Source organism: Leuresthes tenuis, unplaced genomic scaffold, assembly GCF_036924035.1.
Source record: "Leuresthes tenuis unplaced genomic scaffold, fLeuTen1.0.hap1 SCAF_4, whole genome shotgun sequence".
NCBI classification, from domain to species: Eukaryota; Metazoa; Chordata; class Actinopteri; order Atheriniformes; family Atherinopsidae; genus Leuresthes; species Leuresthes tenuis.
Window position 1 is genome coordinate 8,409,317 of NW_027325358.1, and position 23,600 is coordinate 8,432,916.

At 41.1% G+C, this 23,600-nt stretch overlaps 3 protein-coding genes across 7 annotated transcripts; 2 read left to right on the top strand and 1 right to left on the bottom strand.

Annotated features, from left to right (window-relative positions):
- The first annotated feature begins 3 nt into the window (after nt 1-3).
- micall1a (MICAL-like 1a) lies at nt 4-16,341 on the top strand. Of its 3 annotated transcripts, none has more exons than XM_072384417.1 (16): nt 4-903; nt 4,393-4,441; nt 7,412-7,553; nt 7,664-7,764; nt 8,907-9,049; nt 9,457-10,046; nt 10,132-10,192; nt 10,377-10,783; nt 12,289-12,665; nt 12,760-12,894; nt 12,996-13,122; nt 13,292-13,382; nt 13,842-13,915; nt 14,621-14,735; nt 14,828-14,874; nt 14,958-16,341. In XM_072384417.1, the coding sequence occupies exons 1-16, from the start codon at nt 758-760 to the stop codon at nt 15,089-15,091; spliced, it is 2,739 nt and encodes a 912-aa protein (XP_072240518.1). In that variant the 5' UTR covers nt 4-757; the 3' UTR covers nt 15,092-16,341. The 3 variants fall into 3 exon arrangements, with proteins under 3 accessions (XP_072240518.1, XP_072240520.1, XP_072240519.1); XM_072384419.1 differs by having other exon boundaries at nt 10,377-10,774; XM_072384418.1 differs by having other exon boundaries at nt 8,916-9,049.
- Nucleotides 16,211-20,325, bottom strand: cunh22orf23 (chromosome unknown C22orf23 homolog). 2 transcript variants are annotated; one of them, XM_072384428.1, is made up of 7 exons: nt 20,212-20,325; nt 18,626-18,719; nt 17,668-17,730; nt 17,419-17,577; nt 17,176-17,313; nt 16,987-17,087; nt 16,211-16,606 (listed from the first exon to the last, which is right to left on the bottom strand). In XM_072384428.1, the coding sequence occupies exons 2-7, from the start codon at nt 18,717-18,719 to the stop codon at nt 16,541-16,543; spliced, it is 621 nt and encodes a 206-aa protein (XP_072240529.1). In that variant the 5' UTR covers nt 20,212-20,325; the 3' UTR covers nt 16,211-16,540. The 2 variants fall into 2 exon arrangements, with proteins under 2 accessions (XP_072240529.1, XP_072240528.1); XM_072384427.1 differs by lacking the exon at nt 20,212-20,325 and adding an exon at nt 19,017-19,121.
- A 750-nt stretch (nt 20,326-21,075) lies between these two features.
- klf1 (Kruppel like factor 1 (erythroid)) lies at nt 21,076-23,600 on the top strand. 2 transcript variants are annotated; one of them, XM_072384400.1, is made up of 4 exons: nt 21,076-21,453; nt 22,225-22,467; nt 22,744-23,074; nt 23,167-23,600. In XM_072384400.1, the coding sequence occupies exons 1-4, from the start codon at nt 21,379-21,381 to the stop codon at nt 23,340-23,342; spliced, it is 825 nt and encodes a 274-aa protein (XP_072240501.1). In that variant the 5' UTR covers nt 21,076-21,378; the 3' UTR covers nt 23,343-23,600. The 2 variants fall into 2 exon arrangements, with proteins under 2 accessions (XP_072240501.1, XP_072240500.1); XM_072384399.1 differs by having other exon boundaries at nt 22,225-23,074.

The window sequence follows — 23,600 nt, forward strand, 5'->3', positions numbered from 1 at the left end:
GCTCAAAGAGTAACAACAGGGTGGTTCTCAGCAAGGTTGCAGACAGCCTGCCGATGCTTGAACCGACTCGGATGGCTTAGCAGCGGGAGCAGTGCTGCTTTAATCAACACTATAGGACTGGGACGTATTTGGTACTGTGTATTTGAATTTTATCCTCGAATTAAGGGTGTCGTGAGAAGCGAGCGGTTAAACGGACTCCTCAACCAGCGTTTCAACAGCCGTTACAGTCATTGCACCAAGTAACAAAAACGCGCTGTGGTCCACCTCAGAGACGAAACTCTCACCTCTGTTTCGACCGTATCTGCATCGTCTTCCGAAACAGTTGTCACTGTATAGCAAGAAGAAGAAAACCCGCAAACTTGGGACCAGCAGTTAGGCTACCGTTGCCGCTTAGCTAACGTATCTACGTCAAGAACTTCGCTGCTTCCCCCGTTATCAACTCAGGTTATCAACCATGTTCTGCTCCAGTTTATGTGTAAACGTCTGTGTGTCAGTAGCTGCATACAGGAAATGAAGTTCACAGTTCTGTTTGTGGTTGCAAAAGTCAGCTAAAGTCTTGCTCGTTTGCAAGCCATGCTAGTATTTCTAACGTGACTCGGTGGCTGTGTATGAATGTACCCTGTCGTCTCATCGGGTGTTGCTTGGCTGTCGCCCCTGGACCAACACGCTCCTGCTCCCGTTGCTTAGAGTCCCGACTCGTTTAGGACAGAAATACATCGGTTTTGCTTAACAACAACAACGTTTGTCTGACGGTACTATGATGGGATCTCTGAAGGCTCTCCAGGAGTGGTGTCGGATACAGTGTGAGAATTACAACGATGTGGCAATCAGGGACATGTCAGCGTCCTTTCGGAGCGGTTTGGCATTTTGTGCCATTATACATCGTTACAGACCAGATCTTATGTAAGTAACCTCACATCTAACAGCATGATATTGATACTGCATATCCTAAGAGTCCTAATAGGCTGTTAAAAACAGTTTTGCTGTGTTTTAAGATTGTTTACTTTGGATGATAAACCGGTTTTTGATGAAGCAGCCGCATGCAGTAAAAGATAGACATCTTTTTTTTTAGACACGATAGGTTGACATCTGTTGTCTTTAAATTAATTCACAGGCACAATAGTCACTTGTATGTTTAAACATTCAGGATGTAGATGCAACTCACTCAGCTGTGAGCTCATCTGTGGTCTGGATTATCCTGAGGCATACCAGAGAGCTGGTTTTATGTAAGGTTCATGTCCACAAGAAAATACTTGATTTTAACACATTTGAAGCAGAAAGCTCCTTATATGAAATCACCACTCTATGATAGGAGACAGTAATACTGTTGCTGGTTAGATACCTTTCTATTTCTGTTTGATTTAAACAGTGTTACAACTTAAAATCACCTCTGATAATAACTGTATTAGAGCTTTAGCTTGTGAGGCCAGTGTGGTGTAATAAACTCAGGCTGACAAGCTATGCCCTGTCTGTCATAACACACCCCTCTGCTCCACATTTACACCTACACAGAGAGCACCCAAGATACCACAAAACACAATAACATCTGTGTGATTTATGTGGTTTATTATGGGGGGAGGGAAAGGATGACTTGCCAGTGTTTGAGTTGAGGCCAAAAGCAGACATTTTCAGCTATTGGAGAGTGGTCGTTTGACCAGTTTTTGAGCAAACACAGCACTGGGGCAGAGTTTTCTAACCGTGTGAATGTATCATTACCTCTGACTCATATAAGAGGAGCATCTTTTAGTTTTTTTAAAAACATGTTCCTACATAATCTGTATAGAGCTGTTATAATTTTAACTTGTGGGTTAATCCCCTGTTGTCACATCATAGGACATGCCATGCCAATGAGGTAATTTACCTGAAATAGGGTTTTCTTGTTCAAAAGGTGCAGTTTTTTTAGTAGTTAGCAACACGCAGGTTCTGTGTGTGTAGAAGAACATGATAGAAAAGTCACAAAACTGAAGGATTTGGTTGCGAAAATGAATATTTTGGCCACAGAGAAGATCACATTAAGCATAAACGGGTGTCATGGAGGGCGTCCATTGCAGTCAGCATCCAACCACCATGTTACACAGCAATTATTTTTCCCATTAATTATTTAGATTGACACCACAAATCTCCATATGATTAGTACAAAGCTAGATCTGACTGCGTTTTAGTGGTGAGTCAACTTGTGTGTTAAGCTACCATTTTCTCCCTTTCAGAATTACCACAGAGGATCTGGTGGGATGAAAACTGTTCTTTAAGCTAAAGACAGGAGGGTTAACACCCAAAAAAGTTATTTAAAGTAATTTTCACTGTTTTTTTTTATCCTACAAAAAAATCCATATAATTGTTCAAGAGTGATTTGTTATTTGTAAATCAGTCTATTCAAATTCAAATTCTATTAAAATATTGTAGTATTCATTCATTTTCCATCCACCCATTCATTTCTTACACCCGTTTAATCCAGTTCAAGGTCGCAGGGCGATGGAGGCTATTACAGATTACACCCCCAACTGGTTGCCAGTCTATCCCAGGTCCGATACAGAAGTGAACAACCACACAGAAGTTTGCTGATGCTCTTTCCTACAGTCACTTTGAAGACACCATTTAAAAAAACATGGCATCTCCACACTGACAGGCCTCTGGCTCTGTTGGTAGAGAATGTCACTGACAACATTAGGATCTCCTGCTGAAACAAGTGAACACAGTTGTTGAGTAAAAACGTTGTCTAACTGTCTTGGGTGGCAAAGATAAACCAGACAGTAAGCATTCTGCTCATGCTTGGACTTTGCATGAATGCAGTAAAATATATGTTCACTGAGCAGCCAGTGAAGTAGAATATATCTACATAAAGGACACAGCAGTAAAGCTTAAAGTATAGGAAGAGACGAATGATTAATACGCAGTTTTTGAGCTTTTTTTTTTTGGTCCATGTCCCAGCTTGCCCCACTGTTCAATTTCTAATGTAGCTGCAGTTGACCAGCCAAACTCACCCTGATCCAGACCGACAGCGTGTCAGGCTAATCTGCAGCTGAGACCTCTGCGCTGTCAAACGGGATTTAGCTCTAATGTAGAGCCAGACGGGCCTGTTGTAGTACTGCCCTGTACACTGCAGCCAGCGTAGTCCTCATCAAAATATATGGCAGATATCCATAAGTAAGCATCCTAATTCCTTTAGCTCAGGTCAGCTGTCAGTTTTGGGTGCAACAGAATGAATTTGTTTTAACTCCACAGAAGACTGCAGTCAACACTATATTGAAATTAAACTCTATTTGTATACTCACTCTCATGTATTGCTTCTCTTTGCCCTCCCTGCATCGGAAATATGAAAATATCTTCATAATGTACTTATGATTTCACCTGCTCCTCTTCTAAAATACATGTAACAGATATATAAGCTTATTAGCTTACACTTCACAGTGTCACTTCATCCCAATTATTCTAGTGCACAAACTTTTTTTTTAAGTCTGACTGAACCCAGTTTAGCTGTTTTATTGGTTCTCCCAGGTTTGGATCATATGAATTTTAAAGAACCTGACACATGCACGCAGAGACGCACCATTCCTCAGCAGTACTCTTTCCCAAAATAAACCTGGACTGGATATTTGAGTCACAGTGGACTAAGTTCGCAATTCCAGTCACACATTAAATCATATTTGATGGTGACAGCGGGCTCTGTTCAGTAAGGCTTGAAAATCTGAACCCCCGCCAACAGTTTGGGGAGTGTTTTTATTTTAAGTTGCGGTGGTTTCAGCAGGATGTGTTGGTAGGACCAGCCCGCTGTATGTAGTTTGACACCATCTTGATATTAGAGTTGCTGCTTAGTGTGCTTGTGGCCATGGGAACTAGATTAGAGAGAACAGAGGTCACTTTGTGCAGCTCCAACACGGAGCTCATTCACAGGATTTTGCCTTCTTGAAAGTTCCACATGGTTTCCACACGCCCTCATCAAGGTTATGGTGGAGTTTTTTTTCCCCATCATAGCGTTGTCCACACTTCAGCACACATTTACTTACTCACACAACCCAGCTTTCATGTCAGAGCTCCTCACACACTTTCCAGTTTTACTGCAGGAAGTTTACTGGCAGGAGTCTGGCTGTTTTTCCAAGCTGAGCCTTGTAATTATCAGCCCTGCTCCTGTTTGGCCCTGCTCATTCTTTCCTTTTGTCCTGGCAGTGTTTTCTTTTTCCACATCAGATATAGATAAATGTGTAGTTTGATAATTGTTAGCTGTGGTGGCTGGAAAACACAACAGTTGCCGGAGGAATAACAGCATAAGGATGGTTCATCCCACCGTACCGTCCTGTATCAGCATGGTTTATGGTTATTATCATTAATTAATTGATTATATCAAAGTTGAGTTTCCAAATTTGGTCTTACCTAATTTTTTTTCTGTCATTTCAGAGATTTTGACTCACTGTCCAAAGAAAATGTCTACGAGAACAACAGATTGGTGAGTCAAATTACCAGCTGAACATTTTGAACCCATGACGTTGTCATCTTTTGGAAAGACTTACTCATAAATTGAGGTTGTGGATGAGCTAATTTGTATCTACCACTTAGCTTTTGGTGTCTCATTTGTTACCGCCTAGCGAGCCATGCCAGTGGAAGTAGTCATTGTGGGCGTGACTTTGTTGTATTTGACTGTCTGTGTGAGGAGGACGTTATTTAATCCTGGTGGAGCCTGACAGGGCACACAGTGGGAAGGAGAAACCCAGACTATTCATGGTCAAGTCTGTAGAAAGAGCACGGAGAGAGGATTTAAAGTGCAAAAGTGTTGTATTTGCAGCTTTGCAAGTCAGTAAATGACCAAAAAATGTGCTTGGGCAGTTTGTCCCTCATATCCACGTTATCAACAGGACATTGAGGGGTAACAGGACACTCATTTTCAGTTTGATGGTTGAGCTTTGGCTGTTTTTTTGATGCTGCAGGCTTTTTATCTTCTAGCTCACAACAGAAACCAGGCAGTTTGTTGGCTGTCATTGGGTACGTTCTATTAAAGAGAAGTCTAATCTGGTGTATAAGAAGCAAAACTTATTGGTTATTAGGGCTGCCACGATTAGTCGACTAGGCACGATTATGTCGACTATTAAAATCGTCGGCGACTAATTTAATAGTCGATGCGTCGGTGGGTTTTTTTTGTTGTTGTTTTTGTTTTGTTTTTGTTGTTTTTGTTTTGTTTTTCTCTCAAATCTGCTGCAGCACCTTCCACTGCTGCATCTGCCTTTCTGTCCTTGACACACATGCAGTAGTGGTAACCGGGGTCAGCCATGATGTCACAGGAAGTTAAACCAGACGGGCTCTGGTATCATGGCTACCCGGCAACGGAGCTCAAAAGTTTGGGAGCATTTTAAGAAGACTAAAGACAAATGTGTGCAATGCAATCTCTGCAAGGCAGAACTTGCCTTCCACGGCAGCACAACGGCGATGCACGAGCACCTGAAAAGGAAGCATGTTGCTGTAGCTGATTGTGAAGAGGGATGGTCATCTTGGTTAGTTAACTGGCTAGTTAGCTGCTAAAATTAGCGTAAACAGAGAGTTAACTTGCTACTTACTCATATTGATAGCTGTAAACATTAACATTAGCGATGACGATTTGATTAATTAGCCTTAGCACACATATTTCATGTGTTTTCTGTAACGTTATAACACTGATGTGATTGAATAGGAGCGCTAATGTTTTCTAACGTTATGTTTCAGTGCTAAAAAAGTACGTTCATCTTCCATGGACAGCTTTGTTACAAAGCTAGCTACATGCACACCTCAGCAAGCAAATGTCCTGACTGAGTCCATACTGAACATGTTGGTGTTATATTTGAGTCAGTGAGACCAAAACTTTTTGTGAATAATTCCTTAGTTTCAAGTGCCTGCCTCATTTGATTTAAATGCAGCTGTGTTTGATGCCGGAGACAAATGAAGGACAGAAAAACCTAAAAAAAACAAAACAAAAAAAAAAACAGTATTTATTTTTTGTGTGTTTGCTAGAGTTACAGTTAAATAATTGTTTGTTGCAACAAGCTACATATTTCATGAAAGGGTTAATGAACTATGATATTAATTGTCTTTTTATTTAGTTAGCATATACCTTAAACACTCCAAGCTGAAAGATAATGATGGTTATATAAGAGCAGCTGCATCCTGGTGCGATAATGTATGTTTTACATTGAATTTACGTATGATCCGATTAGTCGACTAATCGAAAAAAATAATCGGTGATTAGTCGACTATTAAAATAATCGTTTGTGGTAGCCCTATTGGTTATATTTAACTAGAAATAAAATGCATGAATGTATGCATGGCTGTGTGTCTCCTGTTACTGTTGTTTTCATCTGCAGGTAGACTAAGTAAGGCTGAGCACATTCTCCTGCATGTCTCTCTTCAAAGCCAGAATCCATATTGTTCCAGTGCTCCTCGTCTTTTCTTTTTGGTATGTTGTTTTACTGAATGAAGATGAATTCAGGCACATGAGTCGTTGGAGTGCTTAGTCTCTGCAGCTACTAATAACTGAGCTGCGCTCAGTCGCCTGCAGAGTGACGCAGTGGGCCCCTGTTGACCCGGCGAGGTTGACAGATTTACCTCGCACAGGCCTCGCTCCTGAGCTGTTTTCTTGTTTTAAAATGTACCCCTCTGACTACTGGAGACTCCACCCGGCGGCTCTTCTTCCTCTGTGTCCACATTACTGCAACTCTTTTGTATCTCTCTGCGTTCTAGTATGTAGACTGCAGAGAAATTACATTGTACCTCTTCACTATTAAAAAAATAAATGTTTCAACTATAGATTATCATGTTTTTTGCATTTAAGGTTCATATAGAACAGTTATTGTCATTTTGATCAGATATTAGTCTTTTTTATGGCCATGAAGCTTATGTGAATCAGAAATATAGTTGGATGTAAGTTGTATGTAAAACCAAGAGATAACCACTGAGCAGGAAACCAAGTGTTGTTTTAGCAACGAGTTTAGATTGAGGCATAGTTTCTCTTTGTTTAGGTGCAGCATTTGTGGGCTTTGTATTGCAGGGTTGTGTGGCTGCCAGTTTGGTTGTGTAATCATATCTTTGCACGTATCTCTTCCGTGTTTTGTTTTTTCTCATCTCGCCATCAGTTCTCCTCAAAAGGGCAAAACGATCAGATAAAAGATTAGATGCATTTTTGTAGCAGGAATTGTTCAGCGAGCAGAAGTATCTTTTCACCTACATTTGTAGAAAAACACATTTTAACATTGGTTGCAACTAAAATGTCACACAAAATTATCTAAGTTTGATACTTAAGTTGTGCTTTGGCAGTTTGCTATTATGAAAAATTAAATTTTTGCTTGCATGTAAGCTGATTGCTCAGTGTTTCTCAGCTAAGAAATCAGTGGCATCACTTCCTTGTGTCCTACTCTTTTCTCTCTCTTTTGTCTTTGCATGTGCCTGGTCGTAGGCATTCGAAGTGGCTGAGACACAGCTGGGGATTCCAGCCCTGCTGGACCCAGAAGACATGGTGTCCATGAAAGTGCCCGATAGGCTGAGCGTCATAACATATGTGTCCCAGTACTACAATTTTTTCAACAACAAGTCACAAGGTGCGTTCTCTTAATTCGCTTGGATTTAACACGAGACTAAGCATCTTAACTTGTTGGTTAAGATGCCCCAACAATTGACACTGAGTCTCTCTCTGCACTTCGTAACACAGCAAACCCTCCCTGTATGAAGAGGCTGAGTTCTGTCAGTCACAACGAGCCAGCTCAAAAAAGGCCTCCAACACTTTTAGAGGACAAAGTGGCTGAAACTGAAGTAAGTAAAAGATGTAACATGAGGAGAAAGCAAAGAGGCGTGTACATATTGCACTTTTTGCCCAAAGGCCTGGTAGACTTTGGTCCACACTGAACTGTATAAGCTATGCATGATGTCTGCAGGAGCTGCATGGTAGCAAGCTGTTAATATTTTGTTTGAGGTGGACGTGTTGTGGAAAAGTACACTAAAACCATTTGTACTGTATATTAGATTGTGCCTGAAGCTGTGAAATATGTATCAGTCATTGTGCATGAACAATTGGGAATATTAAGTGTCTTTTTGGTGCAACAATGAACAATATCCACATGTGGATTTTTATATATCTACTTCCTTGTGTGAGCATTGTGTTGCACAGCAGGGGAAAAGCCAAGCAATAGCAGTAGCGTAATTCTACAAAGATAGCCTCTGTATCCTGTCTCTCTTTTCTCTCGCATGCCTTCAACTTCTTTCCTCCATCCCGTACTGGCATCCTCCTCATCACCCCCTCACCCTTACTCCCCTCTTCAGATGGAAATTCATTCCACTCCCTCCTCTTCCTGTTCTTCATCCTCACATCTGGTCCCCCCTCCACTCTCTGGTCCTGAGCCTAGGCAGTAGTGTGGGGGTGGGGGTTGGGTTAGCAGGTGAAAGGAAATGCTGTTAGGTCAGTCGTTTTCTAAGCATCTCTTGTAAATAAAAGACTAACAGTGGTATTATCCTAACACTGTGTGTGCCAAGTTTTGCAGTATGCTGCTTCTGACCCCTTTACGTAACATATAACACACCCCTACATGCCTGAAAACTTTTGTTTTTCATAAATATCAATCACAGCCAAACATATGACTACCAGAGCCACTAACCTGAGCTGTTGTGATTTTACACTTTTAAATAATTTATTGTGACTGAGATTTTTTGTATTAATCAAATTATGTTTAAAGCTTAAAAAAAAAGATAAGAAATTATAAATCACATGAATCAATGATCTGTAGATGTTTGAGTAACCAACTAGATGTAGCTAGATAATCAGAATGAACAATCCACATCCTCAAATCCTGACTCCGTGTATGATCTCCCCCTCCCCCATTACTCTCCATCTTGACCCTTCCCCTGATGTCTCCTCGCCGTCCCCTTCCTCCAAACAACCTCCCGGTCGCTTGCATCAGCCACTCCAGCCTGTGCAGACAGGTGCAGAGGCAGCGGTCAAGCGCAGCACCCTGAGCAGCACCTGCGCTGCCTGTCAGAAACACGTCCACCTGGTGCAGAGGTTTCTGGTGGATGGCAAGCTCTACCACCGGAACTGTTTCAGGTAAGCGCTGCTGTCTAGAGCAGGAGCCACAACGTATTTGTACCAATCCAAAAGATTTGTAAAGTTTTCAGACTTCAGCCACTGGTTGCAGAAAGTTAAGTTTAATACTGCAGCATTTGATTATGTTACAATATTTTGTCTTTGGCAACAAGGCAAACATGTTTTTAACACAAAATCAGTGTTTCAATCTAGGATAATGATGGTGGATTATTTCAGACAAATCAAAAGCTCGAGTGCTGTAAAATTTGACTTTAAGTAATAAGACTTCTCAAGGAGCGCTCGATTAGGACGTAAGAATTCAGTTGGATTTGGTGTGTATATTTTTTTAATTCTGAGAGGGAAAATAAATGAGTAAGATAAAGAAAAAGTGATAAATGTAAATCTGTATCTTGATCTTACCATCTTAGGTGCACAGAGTGTCGTAGCACTTTGCTCCCTGGATCCTACAAAGGAAGCGACTCTGGGGCATTAGTCTGTACACATCACCTTTCAAGGCATGCCTCAGCCAATCAGAATGGTCGGCCAGATCTTAGTAAGAAACCGGTGGCAGTTCAGTCTGCCAGGACTGGTCGCAGCACAGTTCATCACACCGTGCCCTCTGAGAGGGACCAGGCAAAGACTCCTTCTCCTGTAGGCCGAGCAAATACTGGCATGCCAGACAGTGACTCGGTCACAGCAGCTCCTGTAATAATAATCAAAGAAGAGTCTTTGGATCAAGAAAAAGAGACAGAAGGCAGTGAAGAGACAGGAGACAAATCATGTCCTTCCTCTCCTCCCAACCCTTTTGATGAGAGCGATGAGGAAGAAGAGGAAGAAACACATACGCCAGCCAAATGTACGTCTAACGGGGACCTCCCTTCGACACCCGACAGTCATGTTGAGGAAGCAAGTCGACCGGTACCGGTACCGGCACCCCGAAGGGTTTCTGAACCCACACCTCCACCTCGCCCGGTCCCTCGAGTTCGGCTGCCCCGCACAACAAATGGCCTAACAGTCGGTAAGTTCCTATTGTAGAGCCTGAATTTATTTAAAAGATTAAAGGTAACATTTGCTCATAGCTATGACATTTTTTTGAATCACAGGTGAACATCTGAAGCCTCCAACTCCTCCCAAACCTCGAGACAGATCACAGTCTCCTGGCAGGTAGTTGAATTTCTGTTAAATGCTGCATCTCTCGCCACCGTTTCCCCAGCCTGAATCATGTCGTCAGTGTTTGTTTGTTAGAATTCTGAAAACATTTCGTTTGCACCTTCACGCTTCCATATGGATGTATTTTGTTTTCCTCTGTGTGACCCCTCCATCACTATCTGTGTGTCTCACTGTTCAGTGGAACCCATAAACCTAAAGACCCACCTTGGCTTGCCCTGGTCCAATCAGAACCCAAGAAGAAGAAAGCTCCTCCCCCGCCCCCACCTGGACTGGCAACACCTCCAAACACAGGCTCTCTGTCTTCTCTCCAAGGGGAGGGCTCCAGACCCAGCACGCCCCCACAGCCCTCCAACCCATTTGAGGATGACGATGATGAAAATGGTGAGGTGAATGATGAAGAAGCGAGTGAAGGAGCAGTTCCACCCACAGTGGCGGCCAGCCACCCGTGGTACAGCATCACTCGGGCATCTGAAACCGCGGACGCAGACAATCCAGGAAGCTCGTCCCGCTCAGCCAGTCCTGGGAGTGCTAAGAGCAAGAAAAGGCCGGCACCTCGCGCTCCACACCCACCCACCGGTAAACAAGGTTGGTTTTATCTGAAGCTTTAGAGGTCGTTCTGAATAACAACGGGAAAACTGGCCTAAGCAGAACTAATACTGAGGTGGGCGTCAAGGAATTATTGTTTCTGTTGAAAAACATGCATTTTCTGTCACTAGATGAAACTAGCGGACAGGAAATAGTTTTAAACAGCTACCTAAAAGGAATCTCTATATTCAAAATATATTTCTACTAAAATACAAACAGATTAAATTGTAAAGCTTCAGTTTCTCTTAAGAATGTCTGCATCTTGTGAGAATTTAATTCATTTTAACACACTTATAACCCACTGGACCAGGTTTAATGATTTTCAGAAAAATGATAGATGATATGAGTGTTTTAGTTCATCATTATCATCATTACAAGGCATACTATTATTCCTCTAAGTGCTGCCATCTTCTCAACCTCTTTGGTCTTTTTCCAAAAGTCTAATACGCTCAAGTAAGCTGCAGTCATGTGCTTGACTTGGCCTGTAACAAACCTTTTGGCTCTAAAATGCAGTTTCATGGCAGTGGCACATGCAAGATATGTGGAACAGTCACATACCTCAGCTCATACCAAGGCAGGGTCAAAGTGTGTGATGTTTCCTTTTTGCTATTCTGTTTATCTGCTCGAATAAGCAAAAACTATCAAGCCAAATTTCACAAAACTTCGAGTCGAGGATGTACTCACTGAGGATTCTGTTGAGTGCCATTTAGTAATCCGATTTCTGTTCCTTTATCTACATGTAAATAAAAGGATTACTTCCACTAACAAATACCTACAAGCAAAAAATATCATACGGTTGCTTGAGATAGTTTTTCCCTCGTCGAGAGTCTTCCAAGACATCGTGTAATATCCCAGATATTCCCAGAGATTAAAGTAATTCCTTTGTTCCTCCTTGAGGTTTGTTTGTGGTTTGGACAAAAACAGTACAGAGTGTAGTTTATGTGCTTTGTTACTGAATAAAAATCCAGTTAATGAGTCCTGAAGTCGTTTCTTGTACTTGAGTTGGTGAGATTTGACTGATCCGTCAATAGATTCCGTAACTACAGATTTTTAGTGTATTGTATGTGATCTGAAGTCCACGTTTTTAGCATCGTTCTTCTGTCACAGTGAATTCTTTTAGGTTATCCTCCAGATTGACTTGTATTGAGTCTCTGGTTTTCCTCTGACATTGTACCAAAGGTTGGTTTGTAAAATGTCATGGTTCATCCAAAGCTTGCCTGGCTGGCATCGCTCCTTTCTCTGTCCTGCAGACATGTCCGAACACATGAGGTGGCTTTTCAGATCAGTCAAATGGGAGTTATTTATTTTGAAGAGGAAAGATAGCAGGACAGAAATAGCCTCTTTTCAAACAGTAACACTAAAAAGATCAGGAACGGTGTTCTGTAAATAGAATTTAACAAACTTTTTCCTTTTCTCTCATCCTTTCTTCATTTCAATCTGCTCCAACTTCTTCGATTCCCGTTTTGTTTCTGCTTTATTTTTTTCACAAAACCTTTCTTCTTCAGCTCTGTCTCACTCTCAGCCCTCCTCCTGTTCTCCCTCCCCAGCTCTCAGTATAGAGAGTTTGTCCTCTGGCTCAGACCACAGCTCCTCCCTGCTCCCTTTGGGTGGCAGTGCCAGCAGCGACCAGGAACAAGGCTTCACCAAAAGCGTCTCAGAGCCTTCCATCTGTTCACCCTGTGATAACTCGTCGTCCCCTTCCTCAGCTGATCGTCTGCATCAAACTTCCCCAAACCCCTGCCCCCCTCCTGTGCCATCAACTGCCAGCTCAGCCCCTGCCACCCCACAGACCACTCGCAACTCAGAGGCCAGAGGTCCTGGAGCCCCACCACCACGACCCACTGCAACTCCCAGCCCACTGGCCACACAGTCACACAACAAGGTCATAAAATAACCTTAAAATAAAAGTCAGTTTAAAGAACTTGCACAGTATATAAATACACTAACATCTTATTTTATTTCTATTGTTTTTTTAGCGGATATGTAAGGAGAACCCCTTCAACAGGAAAGCATCCCCCTCCCCAGCTAAATCTGAAACGAGGCCCCCAAGAGGCCCTCGTCCTGCCAGACCCCCGGCACCCGGACACGGCTTCCCACTTATCAAACGCAAGGTAAGAAAAAAAAGCTGGGCGGAATATGTTTAAAAGTAGAAAGAAGTCACATAGAAGAGATGTTGCTGCTTGGGGAGTACTCACATGGTCCAAACATGCAGGTGCAATCAGATCAATACATCCCAGCAGAGGATATCAATGGGGAGATGGTGCAGCTGGAGAAGCAGCTGGATGAGCTGGAACAGAGGGGAGTGGAGCTGGAGCAGAAGCTGAGAGACAACCCTAATGGTAATGCACAGCCCTGCTTTTGATCATTTCCTGAGTATGAACTCAATTCAGTTAAGAGCAGTTTTGTATTTTTTTTTCACTGTAAACGTAACTGATTAAAGAAAATCTGCTCTTTGCATGCAGAAACATGAGAATGTTTTAAATCATTTCTCTCCTGTTGTTTGTCCAGACGAGGATGAAGAGCACCTGCTGGTGGACTGGTTCACTCTGATTCATGACAAACACCTTCTAGTCCGACGTGAAGCTGAGCTGGTCTACACGTAAGTCTCCGGCTGCAGCGAGACGCTAACAATAATCACATCAATTTTTCATGCGCGGAGATAAAAGCTCTGATCCTCGATGCCCCTCTTGGGGGAAGCTGCGTTTAGCTTCATCTGCACAAAAACTACATTGTGCAACACTTTGAGCAAACTGATGAACAATAGAGAAGGGGCTTATTTAGTAGGAATGTTCCAAGTTTGTGAAACAACAGAGTTCACTGGACACATTTTCACATTTTAACAGAATGCTGAATTTACATTCAATTGAAGTGTGTTCAGATTCTCAAGTATGCAACATTTTAGCTAAATCAGCTGGAAATTCAAGCTTTGCGTTTGCATATGTTTGTCTTTTGTAGCTTCTCCTTGTATTTTTATATTTTTACATAAAGGAGAAAGCAGCTTAAAAGTAGTAAATAGGTGGTTACCATTTCCTAACTAAACCTTTTATCCTCACTGCAGGGCAAAGCAACAGAACCTGGAGGAGAGGCAAGCTGATGTGGAGTACGAGCTGAGGTGTCTTCTTAACAAACCAGGTGTTTGAAGTCTTCTGTAATTTGAAAATGAAAACCGCCTCTCAGGATGCTCGATGTGCCTTTTAATTATGTAGCTAATGCTGCTCTGCTGTAATAATTTATAAACTCCCTGAATGGCAACAAAGGGCTTCGGTTTAAAGGAATTGACAATTGCTTTATCAGTTCACATTATAGGGAATGTTTAGACACTGTATTGTATTCTCACTTACGTATTGACCCATACAGTGTCTTTCATATGAAAAGATCCTGAATTCAGCTGCTTCTAAAATCATATCTTACACCATCTCTATCCATATAGTGATTTATAAAACCCATTTCAAACCCACTGAATTTATTCCAAAGTATTACTGTAATTAGTTTACTTTGACAAACTGGGCCAGAAAAGGAGACTCGGATTTTGTGGGGGATCAAACTCCAGCACGATACCAGCTTATTATTTAGCAGATCCTAAATTCAGTGGCCCAATTCAATTGGTCTCCTTATCTTCCTTTCTCCACTTTATTTGTCCATTTTTGGCCAAACAAAACCAAATCTAACCAGGCAACAATGGCAGTAGGCAGAGGTAACGGGACAGAAACCCCCCGTTCACCCACAAACAATACGTTGTGATGTATTTTTATATGTTCTATACAGAAGTCGTAAAGTTGCTGAGGGAAAAAGAAACTATTCATCACACGCTTTGTCCTCCTCTCTTCTTTTAATCAGAGAAAGACTGGACTGAGGAGGACAAGAATCGAGAGCAGGAGTTAATGGCTGAGCTGGTGACCATCATCGAACAGCGCAACCAAATAGTTAACAACATGGACCAGGACCGGCAGAGGTAATCAGTAACATCGATAACTGGTAGAGTGAATGTCAGTAGTGTGCTGAAATGTACGTATCGGTGATGTTTGCAACGTTGTTCTGTAACAGGGAAGAAGAGGAGGACAAACTTATGGAGGCCATGCTGAAGAAAAAAGGTAGGATGGTGTTTAACATTCAGTAATGCTGCATCTCAACTTGCTCTGTTGTCATTTTGATTGGCTGTTTTCATCCTCATCAGACTTTCACAAGGATCCAGACAGTGACCACCACAAGAAAAAAGGGGGAAAGTTTAAACCCATAAAGGTGCTGAAGCGGCTGAGCCATAAAGGAGAAGCGGGAAAAAGTCACAGCCCTCGGAAGGAGAAAAGCTGAGCAGCAGAGGACACGTTCAAGAGGATGTGAGACTATTTTAACAAGACTAAGGAGTTTTAGATGACCTGAGACAAGAAACATTGAGGTCAAGTGAATGACGTCTCTTTTAACTGTCTTATTAATCACTTGCAACCCAGAATTCACCCCCAAACTCAACTCCAAAAAGTCTCTTATGTGACTATTTTCAGCTGCCTTTGTGTCTTTTAAAGAGACAGTCTAACAACTCAAGTGCTTTTTGAGCTTTGAGCTCTGAATTTTAAAGCTAGTGAAGTGTTGAACGCATTTCTGTTGTCTTGCACTGATGACTGTGTCCTGAAGGCCTTCATCACGGTTCAGCAGAGGTCTGATTTGTCACTTTAAGCTGAACCCTGACATCTATGAGTTCTTAATGGTTGCACTCTTACCTGCTTTAAACTCCTTTGATACTTGTCTCCCCTGCTCTTTGTTCTGTTTTCGACATGTCTAATTTTAACCTGTGGTACTTACTTGTGTTTTACCTGTGGTAAAAAGTGTATTTTTCTCTTTAAATGGCAGCAGCTGCTCTTCAAAAGCTCAGTCAGTAATGTACACCCTGATACTTTTAGCTGCTGTGACGTTTCCTTCTCCCTCCTTTTGTTGGTGTAAATGCCAGAAAGATGTGGATGCAAGCGAATACGGTATTAATGAGACGTGTGAGTGGCGGACAGAAAATGTGTGAGGTCTAATGGAAGAATGCTGTAAAAGTAACAAACTGCAGATGTGTCATAGTTTTTATAAAATAGGTCTTACATCCAATAGGTAGAACAGCAAAACATACAAACTATAGCAGAATACCAGCTTATAACCGTTTTAACAGGAGTGGGGGGGTGGGGCCTGTATATGCAATCATTAAGTTATACTTCACTATGCCTTTCTGTTTGTGTTTTGCCTTAAAATAGATCGGAAGCAACGCGATAACATTGTTGCCATTTGAGTGCCATTTATTTAATTTTATATATGTAGATGTAAGCGAATGTGTTGGTGTAAATGTCCATGTGTTTACTCCCTCTCTTCCAGTTTTGTCTTTAAATCATGCGTTTTTTTTTTCCTCTCTTGTGAACGGACATCTATATCTCTGTTGTCTGTCTGCTCTGTGCCTGATTTTGTGTTCAGCTTAAACCAAGGGCTTCTGTAGCTCCAGTTTGTCCACTATACTGTGTCATAAAGCAGCAGCAGAATTATAAGAAGTACTGACACTGGTAGGAGGAATAAAATAAGTTAATGCAAGCAGACAGTGTTTGTTGTATTGACTAATGTGCAGTCACACCACAGCTGTTTATAACATGTAACTTCTAACAGCACAGGGCAGCCAGTGGGTTACAACCATCTCTGCAGAATTTACATTCATAAGTCTGTGTTGAATCTTGCTTCCAAGTGAAGAGTTTGAAGAATCTGACAACGTGTCTGGTCAGGAGAAACCGTCCTTGTTCGTCACTCCTTCGCGGCGTTCTGCTTGGGTTTGCTGGTCTGTTCCAACAACTCCAGTTCTCGAATTCTCTATTGGAGTAAAGACACAGCACAGGTTTAAGTTTATTTTGTATCAAAGAATAAGAATGAATGATATTACAGGCCAGGCTGAATAACTTCTGGATTTAATGCTGTTTTAAGGAACTGTTTAAATTGCACCTGCTAGCATTTATCATTATGTGCAGTACTGTGCAAAAGTCCTGTGACACAACACTGGTTTGTCCGTAATGTGTGTGCCTAGTTATGCTTAAATGAAACAAAAATGAATAGACAAGCATAAAAAACAACTTCAGAAAGCCTGGAGATATTACTCAAGGCTATTTTAAAAAGAGTACAAGAAGTCTGGCAATTTAAAGCAAATCAAAAAAGAAATTGATGGAGACACTCCATGACACAAGCTGCTTCTTTACCTGCGATATCTCTGTATTGATAATGTTGATATACTGCTTCTCCTGACCCAGAGCCGCCATGTCTGCCAGAAACTGCCTTCTTTCTTCTATTTCATCGAAAACTGCAGAGAAAACACAGACTTAATCTGTGATACATTGTTGCTGAGTCTTTTTTTGTCACCCTGTCTGTTTCTGTTAATTCAGCCTCACCTTCCTGATATCGATCCCTCTCTTCTGGCGCGTCTGGTTTGTGACGTGCGGGATTTTTTTGAGGCACCACCGCTGTGGACTCATCTTTTCCTGTTGCCAGGATACCCTGAAGCCTCCTCTTCTCTTTCTCCAAGTCTCCTTTGAGTGAAGCGCAGAAAACATGGGTGACAAAGACTGAATGATAAATGAAAGAAAAGACGTCATTTTAGTAAAAAACCAAGACTGATAGTTTCAGGAACATACGTGTGGGACCAGGGCGGAACTTTTCTCTCTCGTAGCTGTTCCCAGACCGACATGATTCAGCACTGCGTCTCTGACATCTGCCTGTTGGGTGTTTCTGGACAAATTTAGTCGAGGAAGACATCACTGTAGGGTCGGAGGTCTGAGGCAAAGCTGCTCCATCTGAGGGGGAAGAAGTTTTTCATTTATACAATGTAATGTTAAAGTTGAGAAAACAGTGTTTTCAACAATACTGAGATTTAAAATACTTACTTTTTGGGCACCTGTTGGACTGTTTTATTTGAAGGTTGGTGAGCCTCGATTCCTCTTTCATTGCTGGACAAAAAGAGAGAATTATATTTTTAAATAAAACTACCAATTATGCAATTCTGTATTAACACATGGGCACAAAAGCCAACTTTCCACCATGTACAGTGTGACCAAATGTGAGCAATCACAGTCATATTTCTTGATTCAGGATTTTAGAACTATTCAAATCACTTTAAAATCTGATGTAAAAAAAACAAAGAAATGGGTCAGCAATTAGTTTTAAGCTAATTATTGAGCGGAATAAGCCTTCAGGCAACACAAGTGGATCTGATTTGTTCATCAGAGGATTGTTCGATAGCCAGAAGTTAGCCATTGTTCACCTGTCTTGATCATATCTGTGCCTCAAGTCTCCAGCTGAACGTTTCTTATTAAGCAACTCTATGACAGCTGGAAACATGGCATCAGAAGTCAAACTTATTTTCACCTAAGAGGGGTTTTCTGAGCTGGAAATTATGGATACGCTCAACATTTTTAAGAACAATGCAAGTAGAAACTTAGTAGATGATTGAAGAAATTGGTATCTACTGATGAATCCCACTTACAGATTTGTGGCAGTAACATAATATTGTATGTTAGGAGTGGCACAAAGGAGAGAACAAGACCATGTGTATCAAACCCACAATGCTTTACCACCCTGGAGGTGGAAACCTGGCCAAAATCTACTCCAGCCTGACCAAGATTCCTCAGAGATTTGCTCAACTCTCTGCATCTTCACATTGCAGCAGGATGATGAGCCCAAACACATCTCAAAGCCGCAAAGAACTCCTTGAATACCAAGTTCAAATTCAAAACAAATGTTTAATAGATAATTTCCCGTTAATGACTTCAGGCCTTTGAAACCCACTGTATGTGTTTGCTCCACCTATACTGAAATACAGTATGAACAAGTGCTTTAACTCACTTCTCAGCATGTCCTGGGCCTCCTTGCTGCACTTTGCAGGTCTGGGGTTGTTCCACAATCCTGTGCTGGAAGTATTCTGTGATGAAGCCTCCATCTGCATAGAAAACACAAGCAGGCGAGACATAACGAGCCAAACTCCAACAAGAAATTACAAGCTTTGAACCACATGTTTGTCTGTGTTTGATATGCTGTTGCTAGCAATATATGTAGTTAAACTTGAAATGCCCTTATTTCTATTTAGAATTGATATGCGAATTTCACAATTTAAAAGAATGCACATTGTGTCCCAGGCCAATTGTTTGCTGTGTGGCTAAAAATGACCAGTGAACATACTGCACAATTTGAAAATGTTAAGAAAACGTCTAGCCGAAGGTAAAATAATAAATCCTACTTTGTTTCATGTGGAAAGTTCGGTGCAAATACGATAATTTCCAACTTCGAGTCAGAAAGACAGCGGAGTTTTCTTCAGCGATAAGTACAACGGACTGTCGCCATAGAAACGACGTTACAGCGGACGCTTCCGTATTGGTGACGTCATTGTTTGTTTTGTTTAACTTCTCCTTTAAATGTGTTTTTTATGCAATTACATTTGTATTCATTCACTTTTTAAAATTATCAATTGGTTTATTTGTTTGTTAGCTGGGACACCCCCCCCCCCCCCCAGCGATCCTACATTGGTTTGTTTGTTTTGCATACATAAGTTTGGGCATTTTGTCAGTTTAAAATTTGTGTAAATAAGTGTGTATTAGGAAAATTGATAATTTAAGAACATTTATCAGTAAAATTTGTGATGGGAAATACAAAGTAAGCATTCAACTATTTTCAACTGGGTATTCAGTTCATTTCTACATGTCTGAGCTGTTTTCTCACATTAAGAGAGCAGAAATTTCCACTTCTGTAGTCCAATTGCCCACAAAACATTCCAATTGTAGTCATGTAGTTAAAACCTACTGCCCGGATGTGGTGTCTCCCTTAAAGAGGAGGTGCAATGACAATTTGAGGCCACCAGAGAGAGACAGATAGATGTTCATGGCTGATGCCTCCGTTTGTGGATAATATCAATTACTATTAACGGCATATTTCTACCAAGCTGATACACAAGGAAAAGGAGAATAATAAAAAATAATACCATGTTTGGCCCTACAAAGCCCAATTTCCCCACAGGGATTATAAATGGCTTCATATTGAGAGGTTTATATCACTAAACCTTAAAGAAGTATTATCATAGCATATATAAAATGTATGTATACTAGTATAGGAACCAAGTACCTCACACCCAACTGGCAATTTTAGAGGCCATGACAAACAAATTCACAATTTGGTCTTTCAAAGTTTATTTAAAAAGAACTTCAGGTGTCAAACTAAAAGACTTTATGTTTAGGGTGAAAAAGAGCTTCAGTGAAGCTATCCACCACGGTTTTAATATTGGATGTGTTGTGTAATCATCTTTCAGGGGGAACGAGTCTTTATCAGTGGCAGTCTCGTCATCAGGGATCTGCAGCAGTCAGGGCTCCATTATCATTTGGAGGACAGCAGCCTGCATTTGGCCCGTGTGGACAGATAAACAGCAGCCAGAATATAATCACCTTTCACACACAGGTCTTCTCAGAAGCTCCACATGCTCACCAGGAATACTCACACCAACCTGCATAAATGAGAGGCTTAAATGATTAGCAGAAAAACAAAAGAGATTCACTTTTTAGAGTGCACTGAAGAAATAAAACAATCATATCTTACGTGAATGTTTGAGCCTGTCAACTCCTTGTGTCCTATATTTACAATTTAAATAAGACTTTGAATGCTGAGAAAAAAAGCTCCAACACACTTTATACATACAGTATGAACTCTAGACCAAAGCATGCTTTCTTAGATATAGGTCTAATGTTTAAAAATGACCAATGAGTTTATTTTTAAGTAGCTTTTTAAAATAATAATATTATCATACATTTTTGTTATTTTTAAATACTTGTAAATATTCATAGCCAGCAGAGATAACCACACACAGAAACGGCTTATAATGACTGAAGAGAGTTTATTTGTTTAGCCTTCAAATCTAATAAAAAAGACACCCAACTCAAAAGATGAACCACTGTTGTGTCTATACAAATAGATCAAATCAAACTTTAACTTTAACAAGTTTGACCAGAGTTTGTTGTTACCCATGTTATAGGGGACAATGAACAATCATTTATTATTAATCCTCAACAGTGAAAGTTTTGGGGTCTTATTTGTGCACAAATATTTAGTTATTCTACATGAATGAAAGTTCCTCAGGATTTCTTCAGCTTGATGCACATCAGTGTCTTCAGAATAGTTTTCTTTTTCAGTTCCTCTGAAGGAAGAGATAGAGTTGAGGTGAGATAATAGAGTTTATTTGTGATTACAAATTACCAGTTCTGGGGGGTTAAAGAAAAGTAAACGGCAAAGTAATTCACACTTATGCTCCTCCTCCTCCTAACGGTCCAAACCAACATGAAAAAGAGAGATTTGAAGTTAGACTCACAGCTGACAGAGATAGACAAGGCAGAGGAGAGAGAGATAGCAAGGAACCTTAAAGAAACTCTTCTTCTATGGCCTTTAAGTTCTGAGTGGACCGTAACTGGGAAGACTGGCCTGGTGACAATCTGTTGGCTGAGAGCAAGATGGTCATGTAAAAAGAAAAAAAAAACACAACCAAAAAAAAGAGGATAAAACAAAAAGGAAAAAGACTCTTCATTGTTTTTATTCCATCTGCTGCCATATCAAAGAGCTTAATGGCTGTTACCCAGGCTGCGCTCCCATCCTTCAGCTCCTTCTCCAGTCTAACGCACTCTACCGACAACATGAAGGTAAGAATCGTGCTGATTTCTGATGTTTGAGTCCTGCACAATGATAGAAAAAAAATATATATATAAATCTAATATATATATATATATATATATATATATATATATATACATATATGAATAATGTTTTTTTTGCTTTATGTTGTGAGAAAATTTGAAGCCAAATCAGTAAAACAAACTACATATTGGACAGAAACACAGAATTTTAAATGTAATTTTGGTGCAATAATTTGTAGAATTATGTAGATGAATTATTCAACTTGATAAATCTTTGACATATGTTTTGCATTATCATGCTAAACTTGTTTACCAAAGGTCTCTCATACTAACATTATCACATCAAAGTGGGTTTTCTTTAATTCTAGCAGGTTAGTAAAAGCTAGAAGTCTTCATTGGAATAATCTGCGTTTCTCATATCACTGACTATGCTTTTTTGAGATGTTGTTTGTGAGGGATGCAGCTCCAGAAATTTCCCTTTTTATTGGAGACAAACACACTGTTGTACAGTAAAATAGATATAGTAAATGTCTTCTTGGTTTGCTTTAACAAAGACTAATAATGCTGCTGTGATGCTTAAATTAACTTTGGAATACATTACAGATTAGTTATGTGGTTTTGATGTCTATACTCTGAGTAACAGAACAACCAATGGATATTTTTTATGCCAGACTTTTTCTGATCTTATTCTTCAATTAGAAGAAGAAGAAGTAGTGAGCAAGAAAGTTTTCCTACACAATGACTTTCACGGAGCTCATTATATTGTTCTCCATATAGGTGTGGAAATCTGATGAGGGGTCTCTTCCTCTAGACTCTCCGAGCAACAAATTGTCACCAAGCAGCTCTGAGCAGGTACAGGTCTGTCAGCAAATGACAGAGGAGCTCCTGGATGATGAGAGCCAAGCATCCTGGGATATCGAGTTCTTGTTGTCTGAGTGGAGCAGCTCTTCGCCTGACCTCAACCCCTCTCTGGACAGTCAACAACTCACCCAACCTGACCTAAACTCAGCATACCAAGAGGTGAGCATGTTTAAGGACCAAACAGGACAGGGAAGTCTGCAGGTGAACAGTGGGGACCTCATGACTGAGCTCCTGTCCACTGCTGAAACCAAAACAATCCAGCCAGAGCTTTACCACCATGGTTACAATGATGGTCAGACGGGTCGGGCTGTATTTCCCAGTGTACATAATGTAAATCAGTTTGACTTTATTCAAGGAGGAAGTGTGGAGAGGAACAGCAGAGGAAGCCTTAATAAGGTCACATCTTGGGATTTCAACCCCTACTATCCCCAACAGCACCCCTCCTTGTTAACCATCCCCGACAGCAGGTTCATCCCGCCGCAGGCTGTGACCCCCGACCCTCGACACTACGGCTACATGCCACACTTTAATCCCAATGTCAGCCATTTCTGTGAATACTCGCATAGCCAGGCCTCTGTTCATTTGCCCCACCACCAGCAACCCATGCTGGTCAGACCACAGCCGCCCTCTGGTGGGGGGGAGGGAAAGCGTGGCAGGAGACCTACAGGAAAAAAGAGGCCTGCCATCCACAGCTGTGAATACCCCGGCTGCAGCAAAACCTACACCAAGAGCTCACACCTCAAGGCTCACCTCCGCACCCACACAGGTAAACAAAGAAACAATGACAATTAATAATGAACGATTAGATCTGATTATATGATTTCCTCATTATCCTCTCCTTTATCTTTTACTTACTAGGAGAAAAGCCTTACCAATGTTCGTGGGAGGGCTGCAGCTGGAAATTTGCCCGCTCTGATGAACTGACGCGTCACTACCGCAAGCACACGGGTCAAAAACCCTACGAGTGTCTGCTGTGTCAGAGGGCCTTCTCCCGCTCTGACCACCTGGCTCTGCACATGAAGAGACACACATGACGCTCAAACACACTCACACTATGATACAAAAAGCATATTCAAAGCCTACATTAATTTCTTTGAAGAAATTATTGATATCTGTGGTTTAAAGAACAACCCTCCGTTACTTCCGGCTTAAAAGAATTAACATTTCACACACCATGTTCTAAATAGATGCAGCAGGATCATTCTCTTTGTTTTGTATCACACACTTTCTTACTTTGAGGACCTTCATTAGTGTAACAACTCCTCTGTTCTTGAACCTCAACTGTGGCTCTA

Bases quoted from the DNA above. Each gene is read 5' to 3' on its own strand.
- micall1a (XM_072384417.1), top strand. From the start codon at position 758: ATGATGGGATCTCTGAAGGCTCTCCAGGAGTGGTGTCGGATACAGTGT. The intron at 4,442-7,411 runs GTGAGTCAAATT...GCCTGGTCGTAG, and splicing joins TCTACGAGAACAACAGATTG to GCATTCGAAGTGGCTGAGAC. The intron at 13,383-13,841 runs GTAAGTCTCCGG...TCCTCACTGCAG, and splicing joins GAAGCTGAGCTGGTCTACAC to GGCAAAGCAACAGAACCTGG.
- cunh22orf23 (XM_072384428.1), bottom strand. From the start codon at position 18,719: ATGGAGGCTTCATCACAGAATACTTCCAGCACAGGATTGTGGAACAAC. The intron at 17,578-17,667 runs GTAAGTATTTTA...CTTCCCCCTCAG, and splicing joins GTCCAACAGGTGCCCAAAAA to ATGGAGCAGCTTTGCCTCAG. The intron at 17,088-17,175 runs GTGAGGCTGAAT...TTTTCTCTGCAG, and splicing joins GAGGGATCGATATCAGGAAG to TTTTCGATGAAATAGAAGAA.
- klf1 (XM_072384399.1), top strand. From the start codon at position 21,379: ATGGCTGTTACCCAGGCTGCGCTCCCATCCTTCAGCTCCTTCTCCAGT. The intron at 21,454-22,224 runs GTAAGAATCGTG...TTCTCCATATAG, and splicing joins ACTCTACCGACAACATGAAG to GTGTGGAAATCTGATGAGGG. The intron at 23,075-23,166 runs GTAAACAAAGAA...TTTACTTACTAG, and splicing joins TCACCTCCGCACCCACACAG to GAGAAAAGCCTTACCAATGT.